We start from the raw sequence: 24,100 nt of genomic DNA, 5'->3' as shown, positions 1-24,100 counted from the left end.
CCTGGGCGGGGCCGCGCTTCCCGGCGGGCTGTGCGCACGAGCGCTACGGATCCTCGGAGGTTCCGTGCCGCGGGGCCTTCTGGGTGTTGTAGTTCTGGGCGGCGAGGGCGGGCCTCGGCTTCCCGGCGGGCTGCGCGGTCGGGCTGTAGTCGCGGGCGGCGGCGGCGGCGGCGGCAGCGGCGGCGGCGGTGGTTCCAGCTGCGGAGCTGCGGAAGGACGAGCGGTGAGCTGAGCGGGCGGGATGCGCAGCCGCCGCCGCGCCCCCGCCGCCTGAGAGTCTGAGCGCCGCCGGGCCGCGGCCCTGCCGAGCTCCGCCGTCTGAGCGCGCCGTACGGGCCGGGTCCAGCGCTGCCCGCCGCCGCGGCCCGTCCCGGTCCCGGCGGCCCGCCCCCACTCCCGCGCGCCACCCCGTCCGCGCCCGGCGCTCATGCGGGCCGAGCCCCGCCCCCCGGCCCGAGCCCGCCGAGCGCCGCCGGAGCCCGCGCGCGCGCGCCTCCCGCCCGCACCATGCTCAAGTGCATCCCGCTCTGGCGCTGCAACCGGCACGTGGAGTCGGTGGACAAGCGGCACTGCTCCCTGCAGGCGGTGCCCGAGGAGATCTACCGCTACAGCCGCAGCCTGGAGGAGCTGCTGCTCGACGCCAACCAGCTGCGCGAGCTGCCCAAGGTGAGCGCCCGCCGCACCTGCCGGCCCGCGCCCGCCCGCCCGCCGCTGGGGTGCCCCGCCGCCCGGCCCGCGCCCGCCCGCCGCTGGGGTGCCCCGCCGCCCGGCCCGCGCCCGCCGATCCCCATCCGATCCTCCGCAGACGCTGCCCGGGCGGGGCGCCGCGGCCTCCAGCCGGCTCTGCTGGTTCCTGCTGGCCGGAGCCCCGCCCCGCCCCGCCCGCCCCCCCCCCCCCCCCGCCGCCCGCGCTGGCACCAGGTGGCAGCGGTCATCGGGGGCCTGCCGGGCACTGGGCGGACGCTGACCTAGGAACGAGCCGAGGACGGAAAGCCGTGGGGGCGCGGCAGGTGGATGGGACCCGAGTGGAAGGCAGACCCGGGAGGTGGGTGGAGAGTCGGCTGGGCTGCTCTGCTCTGGAGTTGAAGCCTACCGCCGGGGTCTGACGGCTGGGCGGGGCCTCCTAAGACGCCTTGGGTGTCGGGCGGTTCTGTGTTCTCGCTCTTGGAGGAGCCACCTCGTTTGCTTGTGTTCCTTCCGGTCAGTTTGTTTTTCTCTTGAGAGGAGAGCAGAGGAAGCAGGTCATGAAAGATTTCCTCTTCTGATACTGGGTGGGGGGGCAGATGCCTGATGTTTGGGGGCTGGGTGACAGAGGATGTGACTCTACTTGCGGCCTTGATATGGCAACTTTCTACCTGCTGGTCATCCGCCTGACCCACGTGTGCTCCGTAACCGTGTGTGTGGGGCCCTGTGTGCCTTGGAACCTATGACATTACTGTCACGGCATTACTGTTTCCTTGATGGCTTTTGCCAGGTTTTTAACACCCATTGTTTGGGTGCAGAGATAAAACCCATGTGGCCCCCTGGAGGGTAGAAACAGGTGGTGATGAATTCCTGAGGGTGACACGCTACACTGGTCAGGGGACAGTCAGGAGTTGGCTGCTTCTCGGTTGGGGTTGGTCACAGGGGAGGTACTTTGCTTGTGGAAGGTGGCATCAAATGGGGAGTTGAACCTGGCAAGGCTGGGGTGTCATGGCTGGACCCTGGGGCCCTGTGTGACGTGACAGGCAGAGGTCTGGAGACTTGCACGCCACAACCCTGCGTGTTCAGTTCTTCTCCCTCCTTAGGGAGCCTGTGCCCCCTGCTCACCCCTTATGCCCACAGCCTTTTTTCCGGCTGCTGAACCTTCGCAAGCTGGGCCTCAGTGACAATGAGATCCAGCGGTTGCCGCCTGAAGTCGCCAACTTCATGCAGCTGGTGGAGTTGGATGTGTCCCGAAATGGTAGGCAGGGGAGAGAAGTGGGAGGAGGGCTGGAGGATCTGAGGAGTTTCGAAGGCTACGAGTGTCTCTCCGTGGCAATGCTTCTCCACAGATATTCCTGAGATACCAGAAAGCATCAAGTTCTGCAAGGCTCTAGAGATCGCCGACTTCAGCGGAAACCCCTTGTCCAGGTGGGTGGTGACCCAGGGTGGTGGTGGGCAGCGGGCAGGGGATGTCCGCCAGCCGCTCTCCGGGTGTCTGAAATGCCTGGCTTTCTTTCCCCAGGCTCCCCGACGGCTTCACGCAGCTGCGCAGCCTGGCTCACCTGGCCCTGAATGACGTGTCCCTGCAGGCCTTGCCCGGGGACGTGGGCAAGTGGGTGCCCGCTTGGTGACAGGGTCTGGTTAGGGCTTGGCTCAGGCCTTCCTTCCTCAGCCCGTGCCCCTGGTCTTTTTTCAGCTTGGCTAACTTGGTGACCCTGGAGCTCCGGGAGAACCTGCTCAAGTCTCTGCCTGCGTGAGTGTGTGGGGCTCCGCCTAGCCCAGGGTGGAGCTGTGCTGGGGCCGGCACCGCCTGGCCACATCGAGCCTGTCTCCTCCTCAGGTCCCTGTCGTTCCTGGTTAAGCTGGAACAGCTGGATCTGGGAGGCAATGACCTGGAGGTGCTGGTAGGCACGGGCTGTGGGGAAGGGAGGAGGCGGGGCCGCTGCTCCCGGAGGGCAGAGCATCACACTGGTTCCTCTGGCCCCCTTCCTCTCTGCAGCCTGACACGCTGGGGGCTCTGCCCAACCTGCGGGAGCTGTGGCTGGACCGTAACCAGCTGTCCTCGCTGCCTCCGGTGAGTGAGGGCAGGCCCGCCTCCACCTCCAGCCGCCACCCCCTGACCCTCTGCCTGTCCAACCCCACAGGAGCTCGGGAACCTGCGGCGTCTGGTGTGCCTGGATGTTTCGGAGAACCGTCTGGAGGAGCTTCCTGTGGAGCTGGGTGGACTGGCCTTGCTCACAGACTTGCTGCTTTCCCAGAACCTGCTCCAGCGGCTGCCAGATGGCATCGGTCAGTGTTCCGAGCTGGAGCTGGGGGCTGCACATCCTGGCTGGGGGCATCCTGAGGATGGGAGGTTGGATACTGGGCCTGTGAGAGCCGGAGGCCCCGGGTCAGATGTGCAGGGGTTGGGCAGCACAGATCTGTGGCAGCAGGGGGGACAGGGCGGGGGAGTGTGCCACTCTGAAGACCCATCTCCACTCCGGGGGTGGCCCACCCAATGTGGGTCTGCTCCTGGCCCTGCTCAGTGTGTTCGTCATGTCTTCTTGACATCAGGTCAGCTAAAGCAGCTGTCTATCCTGAAGGTGGACCAGAACCGGCTGTGTGAGGTGACAGAGGCCATCGGAGACTGTGAAAACCTCTCTGAGCTGATCCTCACGGAGAACTTGCTAACGGTGGGTGGGCAGCGCTGGGGTGGTGGCCTCCAGTCGGCGTGGGGACAGGAGCTAAAGCATCCATGGGTGTGGTGTGGCCTGTGCAGACTGCTCGGGAAAGGAGGGCAAGGTGGGGGTCTGTGAGCCAGGACGGGGCCTGGTGCGTAGGATGGCACGGGAAAGCCAAGGAGAGCAGGCCCACGTGTAGAGAGCGTGAGCGGGGGGGGGGGGGGGGGGGGGGGCAGGAGGGGTGCTTCCATTGGCCATGCTGGCCAGGGAGAGCAGAGCCTGTGGGGTTGGGGGTGGCCATGGTGATTTCAGGGAGCTAGGCTCTGCATGTGGGCAGCGTCTGTGGGACCCACCGGCGTGAGAGGGGGGCCTGGGGACAGAAGGGTGCATTGCATGGAGCCAGAGCTGGCGGGTCATCAGGGGCTCTCGGGCACCCAGGCCTGGAGGTCAAAGCCAGAAGCATCTAAGGAGCAGACTGGAGATGGCGTGGCGGGGATCTTGTCCAGCAGGGGTGCCTTGGCCTTGGAGCAGGGGAGGACACGGGCTGCGGTCACTGTGGGTCACTGTGGGAAGCCCTGACCAGCACCAGCTCCCCCTCCCTCCCCCCCAGCCGCGGGGGTTTCTGACAACCTCCGTCCCTTTCTCCTGGCCAGGCGCTGCCCCACTCTCTGGGCAGGTTGACCAAGCTCACCAACCTCAACGTGGACCGGAACCACCTCGAAGCCCTGCCTCCTGAGATTGGGGGCTGTGTGGCGCTCAGCGTCCTCTCCTTAAGGGACAACCGCCTGGCCGTGCTGCCGCCCGAGCTCGCCCACACGGCCGAGCTGCACGTGCTTGACGTGGCTGGAAACCGGTGAGCGCGGTGGCCAGCGTGAGTCTGCACCGACCGAGGGTCGGGGACCTGGCCGTGGGGCTGGTGCGCGCTGACCCTGCCCTCCTGCCCAGGCTCCGGAGCCTGCCGTTCGCGCTCACCCACCTCAACCTCAAGGCCCTGTGGCTGGCCGAGAACCAGGCGCAGCCCATGCTCCGATTCCAGACCGAGGACGATGTTCAGACCGGGGAGAAAGTGCTCACCTGCTACCTGCTGCCGCAGCAGCCCCTGCCCAGTCTGGGTATCCGGCCGGTGGATGCGCCCGGGTGGGCGGGGCCCGGGTGGCGCCGCGGGGGGGGGTTGGCAGCGGTTGACGCGCTCCTGACCCCCGTTTCGCACAGAGGAAGCGGGGCCGCAGCGCAGCCCCGCGGAGGGCTGTGGCGAGGCCCCGCCTGCGCGGGTCAGCGTCATCCAGTTCCTTGACCCCGACGGGGACGAGGATGCGGAGGAGGCTGCGGTGAAGCGGGTACGCAGGGGTGGGGCCCCTGGGCGGTGCGCCTCCGCCCACCCCTCCCTCACCCCCTTCCATTCCCGTCTCTCATCCCTGTGCCCCTGCAGGGCTTGCAGCGCCGGGCCACGCCTCACCCCAGTGAGCTCAAAGTGATGAAGAGGGGCATGGAGGAGCGCCGGAGCGAGGCCTACACCTGCAGGCCCGACGCGGGGCCTCCCTCGCCTTCCCAGGAGGTGGGCTGCGTCCCGCCCTTCCTTCCCGGCTGCCCGGCGCACGTGGGAGGGGCAGGGCGTGCCGAGGGCTGTAGGGCGCTGTGTCTGTGGCACCACGCAGGGCTGTCCTGTGGCCAGAGGGCCTCTGCATCCCCCCCAGACACCATCGGTGGCTGGCTGGGGGAGCAGGGCAGTCTGCTCATTTGGAAGCTTTTGACATCAGGACCTGGGGCGCTTTTGGAAGTGTGGGTGCCACTGGACCCATGGACTAGAGGGGCTGGGCATGCACGCCTTGCGTCTCGACCAGCCCTCGGCCGAGGTGGGCTTCCGCAGGCCGCCCTGGCTGCCGTGTGCCTCGGGGCAGGCCCCGGTCTGGTGTGTCCGTGGCTTCTCAGGCTGGGGAGCTGAGGGGACCGCGGGCCGGAGCCTCCACACAGCCTGCTGCCGCTTCCCCCACAGGAGAAGCGGCTGAGCGCAGAGTCCGCCTTGAGCGGAGGCTCTGGCCCGGCCACCAGCACGGCCTCGGAGGGGGAGCCCGAGGGCCCCCTGGAGCCCGCGCCGGAGCTGGACCAGCAGGAAGCCATGTCGCCAGGGCAGGAGGAGGACACGGAGGAGGGCTACGAGGAGGTGAGGACTGGCAGGTAAAGGGAAGAGGCCGGGGCGGGGCTGCGCACCTACACCCAGCCCAGCGCGCGAGGCCACAGCAGAGGTGCCGGTGCCGGTGCTGGTCGTGCACGCGTGGGGGGCAGGACCCGGGGTGGGGGGGCGCCACCTGCCACCCTCCACTGCCCAGCTGCTCCCCTCCTCCGCTGACTGTGGGCGCTTCCTGCCAGAGGCCCCGCCAGCCTCGGCCTTTCCGTGTCCCTGGCCGCCCGAGTCTTGGGCACGGGGGCTCCGGGTCTTGGCCCCTGCCGCCCTGGCCTGGCTGACCCCCTGGTCCTTACACCGCACAGCCCACAGTACACTTCGCGGAGGACACGCTGCTGCCCAGGGAGGACGGCGAAAGCGAGGAGGGACACCCCGAGGCCGCCTGGCCCCTGCCGGGCGGGCGGCAGCGTCTCATCCGGAAGGACACGCCCCACTACAAGAAGCACTTCAAGATCTCCAGGCTTCCGCAGCCCGAGGCCGTGGTGGCCCTGCTGCAGGGGACACAGCCAGTCGGGGAGGGCCCCCTTGGGCCTGGGGGCTGGCACAACGGCCCCCGGGCGCCCTGGGCACCTCAGGCCCAAGAGGAGGAGGAGGAGGAGGAGGAGGACAGGGCTGAGGAGGAGGGAGAGGCCACCACGGAGGAGGAGGACAAAGAAGAGGCCGCGGCTTCTGCCCCCTCTGTCAAGGTGGGTGTCCCGCCCCCTGCCCGTGCTATGGTAGAGAGTAGTTCTCAGGCCCGGGCCTGCCGCCTCTCCAGCCTTGAGCCACAGCTGCCTGGGGAAGGGCAGTGGGCATGTCCGCACTCGAGTCCACCCCTGCGCGTTCCCTGCTGCCTCTTAGGCCCCTGGCGCTGACTGTGCTTGGAGCTCGTGGTAGCTTCGTGGGCCCACAGCCACCTGGTGGGCTGGCAGGCCAGGCGGGGCCTTGCTCCACGGGGCCAGGTGCACCCACCCAGGGTGCCAAGCCACGGTCCCCTCCGCCACCCCAGCTACTGGCTCTGGCAGGGTCTCCCCTCGTGTCCTGATCAGCCCTGCCGCTGACCCGCGGCTTGACCCAGGGACTAGCAGGCTCTCCCCGACTGCAGGCAAATTGGGGGGACACTCGAGTTTGCACTGCCGGCTCACAGAGGACCCTGCTGAGCATGGAGGGTGCCCTGGTACCTCCCTTGGGAATGCTCAGAGACCCAGCCTCCCCACTCAACACGCAAACCCTGAGACCGCCGGGCAGGACCCAGCGCGTCCACAGCCTCGAACCTCCACACTGGAAGGAGCCTGGGTGTGGGCAGCACCAAGCCCAGCTGGGGTGGAGCTGGCTGGGCCCGCAGGAGCTTGGGGCTCTCTCCTCTGTCCTGTCTGCTCCTGGTGAGGGTTGCGCAGTGGTGGTGTCCCCGTGGTGGCTGACCTGCATGCTTCGCTGCTCCTGTCCTAACAGGGGGTGTCGTTTGACCAGGCCAATAACCTGCTGATAGAGCCCGCCCGCATTGAGGAGGAAGAGGTCTGTACGCGGGGCCGCTCTGTGGGGCCAGGGCTCTCACTGCTGCTTGGGCTGCGGGCTTTCACTTTCCTACCCCGTGGATGGAGCACAGACCCCTTCCAGAAAGCCCCAGAGCTGGACCTTAGCCACGCCCCCAGGGCTGGAGCCCGGGCAGCCTGTCCCGGGAGGAGTGCTGCGCAGTCTGAGGCAGCCTGGGGGCAGAACGGGCCACCCACCGGAGGTGGCATCGGCATGGCCAGGCCTGCCGTTGCTGGGGACACATGGGCCGCCCCGATCCTCCCAGACACCGCGTCTGCTCTCTTCCAGCTGACACTCACCATCGTCCGGCAGACTGGGGGCCTGGGCATCAGCATCGCGGGGGGCAAGGGCTCAACCCCCTACAAGGGGGACGACGAGGTGAGCGGCTGCCCGCCAGCCACGGGGCCCTGCTAGCTGGAGCCCCTCGCCCTGCTGACAGCTCCTGTCACCCAGATGTGTCTGCTCACCCCACGATGCCTGCGCGTGCTCACTCCCCAACGGGAAGACAGGGTCGCCAGGGCACCGAGGGGCCCGGGAAGGGGGGAGCCCAGGGCGTGCGCCAGCTGTTGACGCTTTTGCGTGTGTACTCTGTCTCTGCGTTCCTTTCTCTCTTTCCATCTCTTCTCTTCTTTCTCTCCCCTTCTCCTATGCCTGCGGGGTCGAGCCTCTTCCAAAGCTGACTTGCACAGCTCACTGGTCTCGGGGCCCCCTGGCAACCTGAGCTCATCCCCTCTGCCCTAGCCCAGTACTCCTCTTCCCGCCCTTGGGGGTCAGGCCAGGGTCTACAGGGAGTGGGTTTCCCCCCCCCAGGGGCTTTAAGGCCTTTCGCAGCCACCATAGGCCACTTCCCAAAGGGCCGGGACAGAGGCCTGGCGCTGCCGACAGCCTCTGCTTGCCCTCAGGGTGTTTTCATCTCTCGGGTGTCTGAAGAAGGCCCCGCAGCCCGCGCTGGAGTTCGTGTAGGGGACAAACTCCTTGAGGTGAGCGCTTCTCCCCTGACGGGAAGGGCAGCTGAGGTCTCTGAGCTCCGCAGTCCCAGATGTCGGGTCTTGGTTGCTACTCTCGGGAGGGGGGCCACACCAGCAGGTGAGGCTGAGGCGCTCACAGGCCGCAGCCCCAGAGACCCCCATGGGGGCATGAAGCACGGCGTGGCACTGTGGCAGGTGGGCTCCCTGTTGGGGAGCGTGGGAGACCCCGTCTGGGCAGTTGGCCCCTGAGGGGCACGGGGTGGGGCACGGGGGTGGGCACGGGGGCGGGGCCCTCGGGGGAATCCTCTGGTGTTCATGCACTCTTCTCCGAGGGCGGGGCGGGCACTGGGTCGCCAGGGGTGTCTAGGAGTAGGGACCCCACTCCGGCCCGGCTGCGAGGGCGTGTGTCTGCTCCCGTGGGAGCGCGCTGGCCCATGCGCCCGGCTCTGTCCCGGTCGCAGGTGAACGGTGTGGCCCTGCACGAGGCCGAGCACCACGAGGCGGTGGAGGCGCTGCGGGGGGCCGGCGCGGCCGTGCAGATGCGGGTGTGGCGGGAACGGATGGTGGAGCCAGAGAACGCAGTCACCATCACGCCGCTGCGCCCCGAGGACGACTCCAGCCCTCGGGAGCGGCGGGGAGGGGGTCTGCGCCTGGCCCTGCTCCAGCCCGACACCCCGGCGCCCCTCCGCCAGCGCCACACCGCCTGCCTCGTGCGCAGCGAGAAGGGCCTGGGCTTCAGCATCGCCGGTGGGAAAGGCTCCACGCCGTACCGGGCAGGCGACGGGGTGAGCAGCGCCCGCGGTGCGGGACGTCCTCGGTGGGCGGCCAGGCCCTTCTCCGCGGCCTCCCCCGCCCCCAGCCTCAGCCCCTGCCCCTCCCTGCAGGGCATCTTCATCTCCCGCATCGCCGAGGGGGGCGCGGCCCACAGGGCTGGCACGCTACAGGTCGGCGACCGCGTCCTGTCGGTGAGTGAGGAGGAGGCCTGCCCCATGCCCTCCGTCGCCCTGGCCGCCCTGCCTGACCCATGCGACCTGCAGATCAACGGAGTGGACATGACCGACGCCAGGCACGACCACGCCGTCTCCCTGCTGACCGCCGCCTCCCCCACCATCGCTCTGCTGCTGGAGAGGGAGGCTGAGGGCCCCCTCCCTCCGAGTCCCCCCGCGCCGGCCTCCCCGGCCCTCCCCACTGCCACCTCCGCCGCCGTGAGCGCCGTCGCCCCCGCGGAGCCCAGGCTGTCCCCCGGCCTCCTGGCGGCCACCTTAGAAGGACCGTACCCCGTGGAGGTAAGCTGCTGCCCGCCGTCCGCTTGCGCGAGCAGTGGCGCCGGGCAGGGTACAGGCTCCGCGTGCATGCCCCAGGGGCCCGGCCTGGTCTGGGGGCCCTGGCAGATACGAGTTGTCAGTGCCCCCCTGCCCACTCCCCTGCTGAGGCCTGCTCTGCGTCCCCAGGAGGTCCGTGTGCCCAGGGCGGGGGGCCCGCTGGGGCTCAGCATCGTCGGTGGCTCTGACCACTCCAGCCACCCGTTCGGTACCCAGGAGCCCGGTGTGTTCATCTCCAAGGTAAGGGGGCCTGGTGGGCAGCGGCGCAGGGCTCCGGGCTGCCGGGCGGGGTTGGCGCACCCCGCCCCACGGGACCGCGCCCTCCCCCACAGGTGCTTCCTCGGGGCCTCGCGGCTCGCTGCGGCCTTCGAGTTGGGGACCGGATCCTTGCGGTGAACGGGCAGGACATCCGCGAGGCCACGCACCAGGAGGCTGTCAGTGCTCTGCTCCGGCCCTGCCTGGAGCTGTGCCTGCTGGTTCGGAGGGACCCCCCACCCCCCGGCATGCGGGAGCTCTGTATCCAGAAGGCTCCCGGGGAGAAGCTGGGCATCAGCATCCGGGGGGGCGCCAAGGGCCACGCAGGCAACCCCTGCGACCCCACAGACGAGGGCATCTTTATCTCCAAGGTGAGGCCCCTCTCCCTGCCGGTGCTGGGTGGCGCTGGGCACCGGCCCCCCCACGGCGTCTCACGGGCCCCCCACCCGCAGGTGAGCCTCGCGGGGGCGGCCGGGCGCGACGGGCGTCTGCGCGTGGGGCTGCGTCTGCTGGAGGTGAACCAGCAGAGCCTGCTGGGCCTCACCCACGCAGAGGCCGTGCAGCTGCTGCGCAGCGTGGGCGACTCGCTCACCGTGCTCGTGTGCGACGGCTTCGACACCAGCGCCGCTGCGGGCCTGGAGGTGAGTGCTGCGCGCGCGCCGGGCTCCGGCAGGCAGCGCTTGGACGGGCCGCCGCTGGCTGGACGGGACGGACGGACGGCCACCCGCCCGCCCCTCCAGGAGGGAGCTCCAGCACCCAGCCAGGTTGCGCTCAGGGTCCCCACTCAGGGCTTCCGGTTGCTCCCTGGCTCTGCCCGACCCCAAGGGGCATCTGGCAGCCCCTCAGCGCTCACTCCCACCATCTCTGTCTGATCGCTGGCTTCCCCCGCTGCGCCCAGCGTCAAGCCCAGGCCCCCCCAGCTTGCCCGGTCTGGGGCTGGGCTCGAGGCTGCTCTCCCGGCTCTCTCCCTCCCCCGTCCTCTCCCATCGGCTGTTCCTGCGTCCCCTCCGCACTGAGCCCCCATGGCCTTCACCCGCGGCGGCCGCTGAGCTTTGTGGAGGTCATCCTGGCTAGACAGGGGTCTCCGGTGCATGCCCGTGGCCTCTGCGGTGCACACTGGGCTTGGGGACGCAAACCCACCCTGCATCGCTCTGGTAGAGTGTCTTTGGTGTGGTGGCTTCCCACCAGACATGGAGAGATTCCCCAGGCCAGTCCCCCCCCCCCCCCCCGGGGGACACAGTTGCCTTTGTCTGGACGGGGGACTGGGGCCTGCGGGGACTGGAGTGCCTCCCCCTAGCTCTTATCCCCCAGGGCCTTGGTGGCCTAGGGACGATTTCCTTTAGGCCTTTGCTCTGGGTGGCCCTGTCCCAGGAGGGCTTTGCTCTGGGTGGCCCTGTCCCAGGAGGGCTTGCCTTGTGTGTGGTCAAGGTCCTGCGCTCCACCCATTACCTAGTTCAAACTTTTACTCCAGAGAAGGGTGCAAGCGTCAACCAGCAGGGGGCGCTGGCATGACCCATGCTCGTGGCCAGCCCCGTCCCCCTGCTGTGTGTCTGGTCCCTGCCGGGACAGGCAGATGTCTGGGCAGTGCCCAGCTGATCCACAAGTCCACCCTTGGCGGGATCTTCGCAGAAGGGTCCACGCTGAGGTCTTAAAGCTCAGGCAGTGTCTGTGTCCTTGCTGCTGGGGGCCGAGTCTTCTTGCATGACCACTGTTCCCTCCAGACCCTGGCTGCGGCAGCCCCCTAGGGTGGGGCCCTGCAGTGTCCACCGCCAGATGGCATCTTTGGGGTCATGAAAATCCCCACTTTCTATGAATTGAGTTCCCACACTTCCTTTAGATGTGCTGGTCTCTGCTCTGTGTCTCCCTTCTGAGGTACACACATCCTGGTCTCTGGTCTCTGCTCTGTGTCTCCCTTCTGATGCCTTCAGCAGCCTGTCTGTTCTGGTTTCTTTCCGTGCTTGCTGTACCTTTAAAACACAGCTCTGCCATCTGGTGGACAGCAGTGTGTCCTCCGGTCACTCGCTGAGTGGGCAAGGCCATGGGCCTGGGCCACGTTGGTCGCAGGGAGCTGCCCCAGACGCTGCTGCCGGCTCCAGGTCGGTGGCTCACAGCCGCCGGGCCGCTCCGGTTTGTTCTTTTGTGTTTCTTCTTTTGAACAAATGTGCCAGGTTCCAAAATAAGACATTGAATGAGGCCTGGCATCATCTTTTTGGCCCATTTTCTCACGTCCATGCCCAAGTTGCTCCTTCACTAGTTTTGGAAAACGCTTGTCGCCGGCCTGGCTGCTTTGGGGCAAACCCCAGGCGGGGGTTTGCCTCCCGTGCGTGTCCTCCCGCGCCTGCCCTGCCCGTGCGCAGGGCCCCGGCACCGCTAGTGGCAATGACCTAGCCTCGCGTTGACACTTGCATGTTTGACCCCAGCACGATTGCGCTAGCGCTTTTGTACATGGCTGGGCTGGGGTTGCACGCAGAACTGGGGTTTGAACTCAGGGCCCCGCACTTACTGAGCAGCTGCTTTGGCATTTCCACTCAGACACACCTCTAGCCCTTTATTCAGATATGATCTCGAGTTTGTGTAGGTCTTTGCCTAGGTCTGGCCTCGGGTCCTAGGCAAACTGACGATCCTATTGTGCCATCTGTGTAGCTGGTGGCAGGCATCTGACACCAGGCCCAGCTTACTGAGATGGATGCTAACTTTCCCCCAGGCTGGCTTTGAACCCAGCCCTCTTGATTCTACCTCGAAAGTAGCTTGGGTGATGGGCAGCATGCACCATCGTACCTGGCCCTTAGAACTTTTTTTTTTTTTTTTTTCCCAGTCCTGGGTCTTGAACTCAGGATCTGGGCACTGTCCCTGAGCTTTCTTTGCTCAAGACTAGCACTTAAAGCTCTGCTGCTGGTGTTGTAATTAAGGGGCTGTTCTTCCAGCGGAGAGCTGCAGTCTGCTGCGGCTGCGGTGGTTTCCCGAGGGGTTACACCTGCCCCGTCTGCGTCCGTGGCTGGGGCCGCTGTCGGGTGTGACCTGGGAGAGCTGCTCGCGATCCCGCTCCCCCAGGCCGCTCTCCTCTCTCTGAACTTGCCTTGCGTTTGTTAGGTACTTACCACTTGAGTCACACCCAGTAACAGTGGCGAGTGAAGGGCTCTGAGCCTGCTGACGTGTGCTGTCTGGTTTTTACTGCTGCTTACGTTTGTCCTGCCTGAGTGGCCCCCACACCTGGTGCTCAGGGCCGCAGTGCTGTGGTGTGGACTGGTCCTGCCCGGCTGTGGGGAGCAGGTAGGCCTAGCATGCTATTCAGGACTCCTGCAGGCCGTGAATGGATCTGGGTTCTTTTTTTTTTTTTTTTTTTGGGTCTGTCGTGGGGCTTGAACTCTGGGCCTGGGCGCTGTCCCTCAGCTCTTCAGCTCAAGGTGAGTGCTCTACCACTTGAGCCGCAGCACCACTTCCGGTTTTTTGAGTGGTTTATTGGAGATTAGAGTCTTGAGTTTTCTGCCTGGGCTGGCATTGATCCGAGATCCTCAGATCTCAGCCTCCTGAGTGGCTAGGATGACAGGCGTGAGCCACCAGCGCCCGGCTTGGATCTGGGTTCTTGATGCCAGGAGGACTTGGTCTGACCAGGGGGACGCAGATGCGTGGTGAACCCCACAGACACATCATGACCCCCTGAGGGCTTAACACCTGCTGAGCCAGGGCTGGGCCTGACTTCCCCAGAAGAGTCGCTCCCCGCTGTGCTGCTGTTGGGCCTGGCCCAGCCCGCCCTGGCTGAGCCTGCGGGCAGGGCCCACAGTGGAAGCTCCCCCTGCACCTCTCCCCTGTCAGCAGTGCCCCTGGTCCCGGAGTCCTCCCTCCTGACGCCCCTGGCATTGCGGCGGGCGCCACTGGTGCCATCTGCGCCCATGCTAGCCAGGACTGGTTTCCCGGGCCTCTGGTGGCCGCTGGGGGCTTGGCTTGGCCCGGGTCCTCACCCAGCCCCTTTGGGGGCCGCCTCACCCTCCTGCCCTGCGGTCACTGTGCCTGGGTGCGGGCGGTGACGTCTGAGCTGCGGGTCCCAGCAGGTTCAAGGCTCCAGGAAGCCTGAGGCCACCCAGCCCTGCCCCCTTCCCTCAGCCTGGCCGCCCTTCCCGCCCTTCCCCCAGCCTGCCGGTGCCTTTTTCACTCGGTTGTTCTAAAGGGTGAGAGGAAGGTGGAGCTGCCAGTGTTGTCAGAATCTGAGCGGAACAGTTACGTTTCCGTCGTGCCTGCCCTTGCCCAGCACCGTTCCTCGCGTCCATGCGTTGGCATGTTCGCTCCTGCGTGCTGAGCGCGGCCCGGGCCCTGCCCTGCCCAAGCCGCCGCTGCGGCCATCCCTTCCAGCCCATCTTCCTAGGTCTCAGCAGCTGCTCCGCCTTTCCTTGTCCCCTGGACCCCCCATTATTGCAGTGGTGTAAAACAGTGGCTCACGCCTCCGTGGGCCTCTTCCTAGGCCTCCCTGGCAAGGCCGCAGGAGGTCCGTGTGCCTGGGAAACTTCATCTCAAGCACGTGTGTGCCGGGCACACCCTCCCAGCCGCCCTCACCCCTGTCCCGATGCCCCAGCTTGGGTCTGAGCTTCAGAATGGACCAGGCCTTCCCGGCACGGTCCCTGGTTCTGAGTCCGCTTCCCAGGCCTGGCCCGCCTCGCTGGCCACCTTCCTCCCCAGATGACTGCGGTCCGCCCATTCGGCTCCCACGCCAAGCAGGGTGGCCAGGGCACTGTGGCACCGAGCACGAGAGCGCGGACGCGGCCGGGCGGCCCGCAGGGGCCCCCCGAGGCTCCCTCGGGTGTGTGCTGGCCAGCCTGGCAGGACGTGGTCCCATGTCCCTGTGTGTCATGGGCTGGGCCCAGGCCCGAAGTGCCACCCACCCCCGCCTCTCCCACAGGTGTCCCCGGGGGTCATTGCCAACCCCTTCGCCGCGGGCATCGGGCACAGGAACAGCCTGGAGAGCATCTCCTCCGTTGACCGGGAGCTGAGCCCCGAGGGCTCGGGCAAGGTAAGGCTTGTGGCAGCTGGCACTGAGGCTGGGGCCCTGGTGCCAGCCTTGACCACGTCTGCCATGCCCACAGGAGGAGCTGCCCGCCCCAACGCCTCCCTGGGGGCCTGTGCCTACGGAGGCCGCGGTGAGTCTCCCTTCGGCCCGCCTTGGGGCCTGAGTGGCTGTGCCCCTGACCCCACAGCTCTGCTAGCCCTGTGTCCGCTCTCCACAGGCCCCGAGTCTGGAGCCCCTAAAGCTGGACTACCGGTCCCTGGCTGCGGTGCCTGGCGCCGGCAGCACGCACAGGGTGAGGGGTGTGAGGCGTGGAGGCCCCTTGAGACCTAACCTCTCCTCCCACCTTTCCTGGAGCCGCTGGGCGGCGGCGGGCCGGGGGAGCCCGAGCCCAGCTCGCTGGGGGCAGCGGGGCTGCCGGGACCCCAGCGCCGTCTGGGCTTGTGGAGGGTCGGGATGCACAGCCGTCACGGGTGGACTGGGGAACAGCACAGGCGGTGTGGGAGAACTGACCATGGGGAAGGAGGGGCTTAGGCGAGGGCGCCTCCGGAGCCGTGAGCCGGGGGAGGCCCCTCCCACAGGGAGGCCCGCGGGAGCGGCCCGTGGAGGACCCGCCTGGCCAGGGTGGAGGGAGCGCTTTCGGGGTCCTCAGGAGAAGGTGCAGCGCCTTGCTTCGCGGGCTGGTGCTGCCCAGGCCCCATCGCTGCCCCGCCCTGGTCTGTCCCTGTCCCCAGCTCTAGCAGAGCTCGGGGCTGTGAACAGACGCCTCGCCTCCCAGCTGAGGCTCCAGTAGAGCAGAAGGCTGCGGGACCCCCAGCCCGAGGGGGAGGCCGCTGTGGAGGCAGCCCGGGCTTGCTTGGGCTGGGGACGGAGGAGGGCACCTTCGCTGCAGGGGGTGCAGGCACCGGGCCCAGACCCCTCCCCCACCCACTCCCTTCCCTCAGGCGCCGCCAGGAACACCTGGAGGAAAGGCGGCGGGGGCTCCCTGCTCTCCAGGCAGCCCGCAGGTGGGTGTCTGCCACAGGCCCCGGGCGCCATGCTGAGGGCCGCCTCCTTCCCAGGCCTGCTGGCTGCCCTCCCTGCTCATGCGCTCAGGCTGGGCCCAGCCGGAGAGCTCAGCTGCCCCTCCTCCCTCCCCCCCCCCCCCCCGCCCCCGCCCGGCTACGTGGACCGTCCGGTCGCAAGCACCTGCCACGCCCTGCAGGGCATCCCAGCGCCTGAAGCGGGTCCTCCCAGCTCTGCTAGCAGCTTGGCCTCATCTCTGTCTTTCTCTCTTCCTTCCATTCCTGCTGCCACTGGCCCCGCCCCTGTCCTGTGCAGACCAAGCCAGGGGTGATCCAGCCATTGGCTCAGGCCTGGCCCAGGGGCTCCCTGGCCCCCAGGGACAGAGGTGGCCCCTGCTCTGTGAGTGGCCTGTCCCACGGGGTGGGATGGCAGCGTGTCCCTCCTGGGTGGGGTGGGGACCGCTGTGCTAGCCCCGCTCACGGGTACTCTGCCCCCAGCCGCCCTCCCCGGACGAGCTGCCCGCCCGCGTGAAGCAGGCCTACAGGGCCTTCGCCGCCGTGCCCGCTGCACACCCCCCCGAGGACCTCAGCGGTCAGGTAAGGCCATCCAGGGGCAGGGCTGCCCGGGACAGGGGGCCCGCGGGAGGAAGGCCCGCCGAGTCTGAGAGCCCGCCCCCGTCCAGCCCCCCACGCCCGGGCCGGCGGCCTCCCCCGAGCAGCTGTCTTTCCGAGAGCGGCAGAAGTACTTTGAGCTGGATGTGCGGGCACCCCAGGCCGAGGGCCACCCCAAGCGCGTGTCCCTGGTGGGTGCGGATGACCTGAGGAAGATGCAGGAAGAGGAAGGTGAGGCGCGGGTGGGTTGCGTGAGGCCGGGCGGGCCCGGGCCGCACGGACTGAGCCTCCGCTGCCCCGCAGCCCGCAAGCTGCAGCAGAAGCGGGCGCAGATGCTGCAGGAAGAGGCCGCCGCGCAGCGCATCGCGGGCCCCAGCCCGGGCCGGGCGGCACTGGATGAGGAGCTGCCGGAGGACGAGCCGCCCTGGGCAGACCCTGGCCCCCCGAGAGGGTGAGACGGGGCGGGCGAGCCCTCCTCCTCCCCCCGCAGAGGCCCCCCTCACTGCTCCGGTCTGGCTCCCCAGGCCCAGCCCGGCATCTCCCCAACCTCCGAGCGGCGGTGCCCCAGTGCGGACAGCCAAAGCAGAGCGGCGCCATCAGGAGCGGCTGCGCATGCAGAGCCCAGAGCTGCGGGCACCCGAGCGGGCCCTGTCACCCGCAGAGCGCCGAGCCCTGGAGGCTGAGAAGCGGGCGCTGTGGAGGGCCGCCAGGTGAGCCCCGCTTCGGCCTCGCCTGGCCCCGCCCGGCCCCGCCCGGCCTCACCGCTCCATCCTTGCAGGATGAAGTCTCTGGAGCAGGATGCTCTCCGAGCACAGATGGTTCTTAGCAAGTCCCAGGAGGGCAGGGCCAAGCGAGGGCCCCTGGAGCGGCTGGCCGAGTCCCCATCGCCAGCTCCCACCCCGTCCCCTCCTCCCCTGGAAGGTCTGTGCTTGGTGGGGGAGGGGCCGGGCATGGCGGGGTCGGCCTCCTGCAGGGGCTTCAGCTGCTCTTCATCCTGCAGACCTTGGCATCCAGACCAGCACCTCCCCCGGACGCCTGGTGAGGAGCTGGCAGCCCCAGCCCGGGGGAGGGGGGTCCACGCGCCTCCCCCCTCACCTCCTCCTTGCACACTCTCTACCTCCCCCCCTCACGCTGCCCTCCCAAGCCTCTGTCTGGAAAGAAGTTTGACTACAGGGCGTTTGCAGCCCTGCCTTCTTCCAGACCTGTCTATGACATCCAGGTACTCGGGCCTCCCGGCCCAGATGCACGCCGCCAGCCCACGCTCCCGCCCGCCCTTTTCCTGTTTCCTGCCCCACTCCTCTGCCCGCCTCCCTTTCAAAGCCGGGCTCGGCCCTGACCCCATACAGACTCCGTGGGCGTCGGAGCCGGGCAGGGGCCGGGCCCACGGTGGGCACAGGCCGGGCACTGACTGCTTTTTCCCATCACAGTCTCCAGACTTCGTGGAGGAGCTGCGGCCTCTCGAGCCATCTCCCAGCCCCGGTGAGCTGGCGGCCGGCTGAGGGCGGGCTCCAGGGTGCCTGGCGACCCCGACTCACGGCTGCTGTCTCTGCCCCCAGGCCCACAGGAGGAGGACGGGGAGGTAGCCCTGGCTCTCCTGGGCAGGCCTTCGCCCGGTGCTGTAAGCCCCGAAGATGTGACACTGTGCAGCAGCCGCCGGGCCGTGCGGCCGGGGCGCCGCGGCCTGGGCCCCGTGCCCTCCTAGGGGCGGCTGCCTCCCCGGACTTGGGGTGGGGGCCCCCGTCGCCACTCCTGCCCCAAGTCTTTTAACCTGGGTGTTAGCATTTTAAAGAGATCCCTCAGGAGCTCCACCTCCGACTAACCCTCCCCCGAGCCAGGACCTCTTGGCAAGACTGTAACTAGTGACGTTTGTACAACCAAAGACTCTATTTTGTGGTTTAAGGAGAATAAAGTTAACTACATTTTACCTCCTGTCTGTCTGTCCACCCACCAGCCCGGCTCCCTTGGGCCCTGAAAGTGTCCAGGTGACGCTCCTGTCCCTGCCCAGGCCGGGCCTCCGGCGGGTGGGGCTGGCAGGGAGTGGGGACTTGCCAGGCAGCAGGGGCACGGTGCCCGCCGGCTGCCTCATTGGCCAGACAACAGGAGGCCTGGGCCGGGCAGCTGCACCCACACGGGGAGCAGCAGCTGCAGCTGCTCCGCCGGCGGCCACTGCAGCCGCGTGACCACGAAGAGGCGGAAGTGGGCCAGGCGCGCCGCCTGGAACTGAGAGGGCTCGTACTCGGGGCCGTCGGCCGGCCGCAGCAGCTCCAGGTACCGCTCCTGCGCCAGCCACTCCCGGCTCAGCAGCGCCTGCGCCAGCCCCGGCTGCACGGCCTCCAGCTGCTGCTGCACCACGGGGAACAGGTCCATCTCCCGCAGGTCAAACACCAGCGGCTTCCCGTACCTGTGGGCGGCGCCGGTGAGGGCGGGGCTGGGCCAGCGCCGCACCCTGTCCCGCCTCACCTGAGCGCCCCCAGCAGAGCCAGCCGGATCCTCTCGGGCCTCAGGTGCTCGGGGTTCACGGTGTCCACGTAGTTGGTGTCCTGGTAGCGTAGGAAGGTGGCCGCCTGTCCTGAAGGGTCGATGATGAGAGGCCACCTGTGGGCAGCCGCCAGTCAGCTCTGCAGGCACAGGGACCACCCACGCCCAGCCGGAGCACTGACCGGCCATCGGCGAGGATGCGGTCACCCACGTCCTTCATGAGCACGTCGTGGAGCTCGCCGACACGGCACCTCAGCCCCGGCACCTCCTCCTCCTCTGGGGGCGTGACACAGATCACTCAATCTACCCTTGGCCCCGCCCACCCTGGGTCAGCCTCCACCCTGGCCTTGTCCCCCAGGTCCCCAGCTTCTCCCTGGAGCCCCGCCCACCCTGGGTCAGCCCCCACCCTGGCCTTGTCCCCCAGGCCCCCAGCTTCTCCCTGGAGCCCCACCCACCCTCCTGGGTCTGCTCCCGAAGCTCCAGCCTGGCCATGGCCAGTGTCTCCTCGGCCTTCTGGGCCTCCTGCCGCAGCCAGTCCACCTGGGCCTCCGCGTCCTTGATCGCCTGGAGGAGGGGCCATGCTGACCTGGGCGCAGGGCCCGCCCAGGCCTCCTAGCCCTTGCCCCACCCTGACCCCAGGAGTAGCCTCTGCTCCAAGGTGACACGCCAGGTTTAGGAGGGAAAAACAAGGCCACCACCCCGGGCCTAGGGAACACAAAAGCCCTAGGCTGGAGCTGCGTGGAGCAGGGGCCCTGCGTGCGGTGCTACCTGCAGTGTGAGCTCTGTCTTGCCCATGTGCTTCCGCTCACACTTATCGTGTTCCGTGATCCTCCGGTTGAGTTCACAGTAGGCCTGCTGCAGCTGGACACGCAGGTAGACCTCAGGCACTGGCCAGTGCCCTACAGCCAGGGGCTCCCGCCTGCCCCGACTCACCTCCTTGTGACACCGCTGCTGCTCCTTGGCCAGCTGCTGCACCTTGACATTTATTCTGGAGGCCGGGGGCTGAGTCAGAGGAGCCCTCCCCTCCCACCCTGTCCCAGACACACGCTCTCACAGACAAGTGTGCCCCTGTGCACATGCACACGTGTGTGCGCACGCACTGACCGCTTGGCCTCAGCCTCCTTGTGCTTCCGGGCTTCCTGGTCCCTGCGCTGCCGCTCGGCCTCCATGTTCTGGAGCATGGCTTCTGTGAGGCTCAGATCCCACGACCGCAGCACACTGACCACCGTGTCCAGAGAGGCCACCTGAGACAGCACGGGGCCAGGGCTGAGCCATGTGCTTGGCGTGGGAAGAACTTCCCCACCCTAGAGGAAAGGGCTGCAGCGCCCCCTGCTGGCCCTTTGGGCTCTGCAGCCCGACCAAGGGCACAATGGGACCCAGAGCAGGCACAGCTCCCGTGTAGAGCTGCCCAGGCCCCAGCACCGCCCTCCTCCCCCATCCACCCCACCCCACGCCACAGCCTCTGCACTGCTCGCCAAGGCCACCATGAGCCAAGCAGGCTCCCCCAGGCAGCAAGGCCCCTCCCCCAGGGCAGGAGGTCCCCTCCCTGGTAAGCAGGGTTCTCTCCCCAGGACAGCAGCGGGTGTGCAGCAGCTGGGTTCAGAACCGGCTGCCAGGCGGGCAGGCTCACTGGTGCCTGGCTCTGCAATCTAAGGGGCCCGGACGCCCACAAGCGGACCTGGCGGGGGAGGGGAGCGCCCCTCCCCTGCCCCCCACTAATGAGAGAAGACTGCTCAGCACGGCCACACGCGCCCCTCAGAGCCACACTCGTGGGGCCAGAGCAGCAGTTTTAGACCCGCAGAGGCCGCCCACCGCACGTCCTGCAAGCCTGCGCTGCCCTTGCCAGCTGAGCCCGCTGCCGGCCGCCAGCTCTCCCCACACACCCCCCCCCCAGGGCCGTCTGAATAAAGTTCGTGGGCCACTGCCATCCTGGTCTCTACCTTGATGGAACCCCAATTCTGGAACCCCCCACCTTGCTCCTCCTCCTCCCTGGCAGCCAGTCTCCTTCCTCCTCCACTGAGGCCCCCACCTGGTCTCCCGCATGCCCCTCCCTCCCGGAAGTCCACCAGGACACCTCCCCTAAAACGCTGCGCTGCTGCGTGCCAGGTCCCCGCCGTCCCCACCACTCCTCCCAGCCCCTGCAGCGGTAACTGCGCTGTCTCCACGGGGAGCAGCCTCACTGCCCAGTGACTCACCCAGCATGCCTGTCATCCCAGCTATTCAGGAGGCTGAGATCTAAGCCAGCCTGGACAGACCAATCCAAGAGGCTCTTCAATTAACCAGCATCAGCACTGTTACTCATGTCAAATGCCAGCCATGAGCACAAAAAGCCAAGAGCACCAGGTTCTGAGTTCAAGCCCCAGTACACAGACAGGCAGACACACACACACACACACACACACACACACACACACACACACACACACACACACACACACACACGATTCTCCCCATGTATCTAAAATAGTATCTAGGTAGGGAGGGAAGGGATGGTAGGGGGAAAACAATGGAGGGGGTAACAATGCCAATAGGAAGTGTACTCATTACCTTGCTCATGTAACTGTAACCCTCTGTATAGTATCTTTACAATAAAAAAATTAAAAAAAAAATAGTATCTGGGCCAAATTGTCAGTTTATCAATGTCTGAGGGAATGACGAAACATTTGATTGTATTAATGTATGAATGGCCAGATGAGAAATAAGAAATGGAGAGATTCATCGATAAATGAAAATTAGAGAAATAAATGGCTTTAACCCTTACTTCTCGACTCCGAGTTAGGCCCTCCAGGGATGGCTCAGCTTCAAGTCTCCCAAGCCTGAGACTGGCAGTCTGCTCAGACAGCTGCCGCTACCCGGCAGGGCAGGGCTGAGCACCGGGAGGGGAGAGTATCTTTGTCAGGATTCAAATTGTTTCTACAATAAAAATATACTATAAGGGCTGGGAAGGTGGCTCAGTGGTAGAGTGCTTGCCTCGCATGCATGAGGCCCTGGGTTCCATTCCTCAGCACCACATCAGCAGAAAAAGCCAGAAGTGGCACTTTGGCTCAAGGGGTAGAGCGCTAGCCTTGAGCTGAGGAGCTGAGGGACAGCACCCAGGCCCAGAGTTCAGGCCCAGGACTGACCAAAAAATGAATTAAAAAAATAAAAAATAAAGTATACATCAGGCTAGATGTAGCTGAAGAGAGAACTAGTGAGCCAGAAGACTCAGGAGCAGAAAATATCCAGAATAGTAAGCCAAAGTGATGGGAAATCGTTGGGGGTAAAAACTGTGGCGTGTACACAGGCTGCTCCCTGACCAGCTGCGGTGAGGTGGTGCCACGTTCACATCTTCAAACTGAATTGTTTATCTAAAAAAAAGTTACTGAGAACTTAAGCCAACTCTGGCAAAAATCATGAGACCCCTTCTCCACCAACAGCTAGACATAGTTGCATACAGCAATTACCCCATGGAAGGAGAAACAGGCTCACGCTGGGACAGGAAGCAAAACCCTCTCCCCCAAGTAACCAGTGCAAAACCAACTGACTTAGGCGGAGCGAGCATGAGGGGGCCGTGGGGCAAGCCTCCAGCTGGCAAACTGTGCGCGCGGGCAGTATCTGCTCATGTGTCTGCCCAGCGTGCCGCCTCTGCTGTGCGTCGGGAGGGGTCCCCGCTGCACTTCCACTCTGCAAGGCATCTTGAGTGGGCATCTGGCTGGGAGCGGGTGCTCGCTCTCTGGCCTCTACACTGGCTCTGAGGCGCGTGTGCGAGGTCTCGGTGTGATCTCCAGCTCCCTGGGCTCACAGGTGTGGACTTCAGAGTGTGAGAAGGTGCACTTCCATGTTTCACCAAATCTGGACACGGCTAGGTCTTTATTTCTTCAACATATTTTTGTGCCAGTCCTGAGGCTTGAACTCAGTGCCTGGGTGCCATCCCTGAGCTGTTCTGCTCAAGGTTAAAGCTTTACTACTTGAGCCATAGCTCCCTTTCTGGCTTTTTGGTCGTCATTGATGATCAAAGTCTCAGGGACTTTCCTGCCCGTGCTGTCTTTGAACTGCGATCCTCAGGTCTCAGGATTGACTTCTCATGGCCAGCCCAGCCCAGGCCCTGCCAGCGCCTGTGCACGCTACAACCAGAGCTCTCCCCGCCAGGGGACCCCGCCCCTTGGGGATTGTTTTCTGTTGTCTGTCAGGGCCTTGTCTAGGCGGTGCCACTCGTGGTGCAGGAGCAAGGCGCCAGTGCCCACCTTGGAAGCGGAAGCCTGTCTGCCGCTTTTCTGTTTCCTTTGGGATGTTTCTCTGGCTGTCTTCATTAGCCTTCTCAGCGTGAAACCCGCCCCTCTGCAAACCGTCCTGGGCGTACCTCAGCCCGTCTCAGATGTGGGAGTTAGAGGGCTGGGGCCAGGGCTGGGGTGGGGGCCAGGGTCAGGGCCGGGCATGGGTTGGGGTAGGGGCTGGGTCGGCAGGGGTCGGGGTCAGGGCTAGGGTTGGGGTAGGGGCTGGGGTTGAGGTAGGGGCTGGGTCGGGGCAGGGATCGGGGTCAGGGCTGGGGTCAGGGTAGGGGCTGGGTCGGGGCAGGGATCGGGGTCAGGGCTGGGGTCAGGGTAGGGGCTGGGTCGGGGCAGGGGTCGGGGCATGCTCGGAGTCGGGGCAGGGGTCGGGGTCAGGGCTGGGGTCGGGTTAGGGGCTGGGTCGGGGCAGGGGTCGGGGTTGCGGCTGGGGTCGGGGTAGGTGCTGGGTCGGGGCAGGGGTTGGGGCAGGGGTGGGGGTCGGGGCTGGGGTTAGGGTCGGGGTAGGGGCTGGGTCGGGGCAGGGGTGGGGGTCGGGGCTGGGGTTGGAGTCGGGGTAGGGGCTGGGTCGGGGTAGGGGCTGGGTCGGGGCAGGGGTGGGGGTCAGGGTTGGGGTAGGGGCTGGGCTGGGGCAGGGGTGGGGGTCAGGGTTGGGGTCGGGGTTGGGGTCGGGGTAGGGGCTGGGTCGGGGCAGGGGTGGGGGTCAGGGTCGGGGCAGGGGTGGGGGTCAGGGTCGGGGTAGGGGCTGGGTCGGGGCAGGGGTGGGGGTCGGGGCTGGGGTTGGGGTCGGGGTAGGGGCTAGGTCAGGGCTGGGGTTGGGGTCGGGGTAGGGGCTGGGTCGGGGCAGGGGTGGGAGTCAGGGTTGGGGTAGGGGCTGGGTCGGGGCAGGGGTGGGGGTCGGGGTTGGGGTCGGGGCTGAGTCGGGGCAGGGGTGGGGGTTGGGGTTGGGGTAGGGGCTGGGTCGGGGCAGGGGTGGGGGTCGGGGTTGGGGTCGGGGCAGGGGTAGGGGTAGGGGCTGGGTCGGGGCAGGGGTGGGGGTCGGGGTTGGGGTAGGGGCTGGGTCGGGGCAGGGGTGGGGGTCGGGGTTGGGGTAGGGATAGGCGCTGGGTCGGGGCAGGGATCGGGGTCCGGGCTGGGGTTGCTGGGACTCAGCTCAGTGATC

At 66.8% G+C, this 24,100-nt stretch overlaps 2 protein-coding genes across 12 annotated transcripts in view; one reads left to right on the top strand and one right to left on the bottom strand.

Annotated features, from left to right (window-relative positions):
- Window positions 1-176: 176 nt before the first annotated feature.
- LOC138829642 (protein scribble homolog) lies at window positions 177-18,119 on the top strand. Of its 8 annotated transcripts, XM_070026082.1 has the most exons (38): window positions 177-666; window positions 1,825-1,942; window positions 2,034-2,112; window positions 2,207-2,296; window positions 2,381-2,437; window positions 2,525-2,588; window positions 2,684-2,758; window positions 2,829-2,973; window positions 3,238-3,356; window positions 3,998-4,197; window positions 4,290-4,456; window positions 4,557-4,681; window positions 4,774-4,899; window positions 5,338-5,505; window positions 5,832-6,212; window positions 6,958-7,020; window positions 7,327-7,416; window positions 7,941-8,018; window positions 8,468-8,791; window positions 8,891-8,971; window positions 9,044-9,292; window positions 9,458-9,568; window positions 9,661-9,954; window positions 10,036-10,224; window positions 14,475-14,585; window positions 14,659-14,712; window positions 14,800-14,874; window positions 15,524-15,586; window positions 15,900-15,983; window positions 16,082-16,180; window positions 16,267-16,426; window positions 16,499-16,646; window positions 16,720-16,905; window positions 16,974-17,116; window positions 17,196-17,233; window positions 17,340-17,414; window positions 17,623-17,674; window positions 17,752-18,119. In XM_070026082.1, the coding sequence occupies exons 1-38, from the start codon at window positions 508-510 to the stop codon at window positions 17,895-17,897; spliced, it is 4,986 nt and encodes a 1,661-aa protein (XP_069882183.1). In that variant the 5' UTR covers window positions 177-507; the 3' UTR covers window positions 17,898-18,119. The 8 variants fall into 8 exon arrangements, with proteins under 8 accessions (XP_069882183.1, XP_069882184.1, XP_069882187.1 ...); XM_070026083.1 differs by lacking the exon at window positions 6,958-7,020; XM_070026086.1 differs by lacking the exon at window positions 14,800-14,874.
- Window positions 18,076-24,100, bottom strand: part of LOC138829647 (IQ motif and ankyrin repeat domain-containing protein 1-like) — a 27,032-nt gene continuing 21,007 nt past the window's right edge. For 3 of the 4 annotated variants that reach the window (XM_070026110.1, XM_070026109.1, XM_070026111.1), the window contains 7 exons: window positions 19,778-19,917; window positions 19,607-19,661; window positions 19,442-19,534; window positions 19,129-19,237; window positions 18,856-18,949; window positions 18,656-18,790; window positions 18,076-18,596 (listed from right to left, as the gene is read on the bottom strand). In XM_070026110.1, coding sequence (XP_069882211.1) covers window positions 18,278-18,596; window positions 18,656-18,790; window positions 18,856-18,949; window positions 19,129-19,237; window positions 19,442-19,534; window positions 19,607-19,661; window positions 19,778-19,917 — 945 coding nt within the window. In that variant the 3' untranslated portion in view covers window positions 18,076-18,277. The remainder of the gene's footprint in view (window positions 18,597-18,655; window positions 18,791-18,855; window positions 18,950-19,128; window positions 19,238-19,441; window positions 19,535-19,606; window positions 19,662-19,777; window positions 19,918-24,100) is intronic. The other variant, XM_070026112.1, reaches the window with a different exon arrangement.

This window comes from Dipodomys merriami, unplaced genomic scaffold (assembly GCF_024711535.1).
Source record: "Dipodomys merriami isolate MVZ:Mamm:240054 unplaced genomic scaffold, mDipMer1.0.p SCAF_174, whole genome shotgun sequence".
Classification (NCBI taxonomy): domain Eukaryota; kingdom Metazoa; phylum Chordata; class Mammalia; order Rodentia; family Heteromyidae; genus Dipodomys; species Dipodomys merriami.
This window is presented reverse-complemented; position numbering and strand designations above follow the sequence as displayed.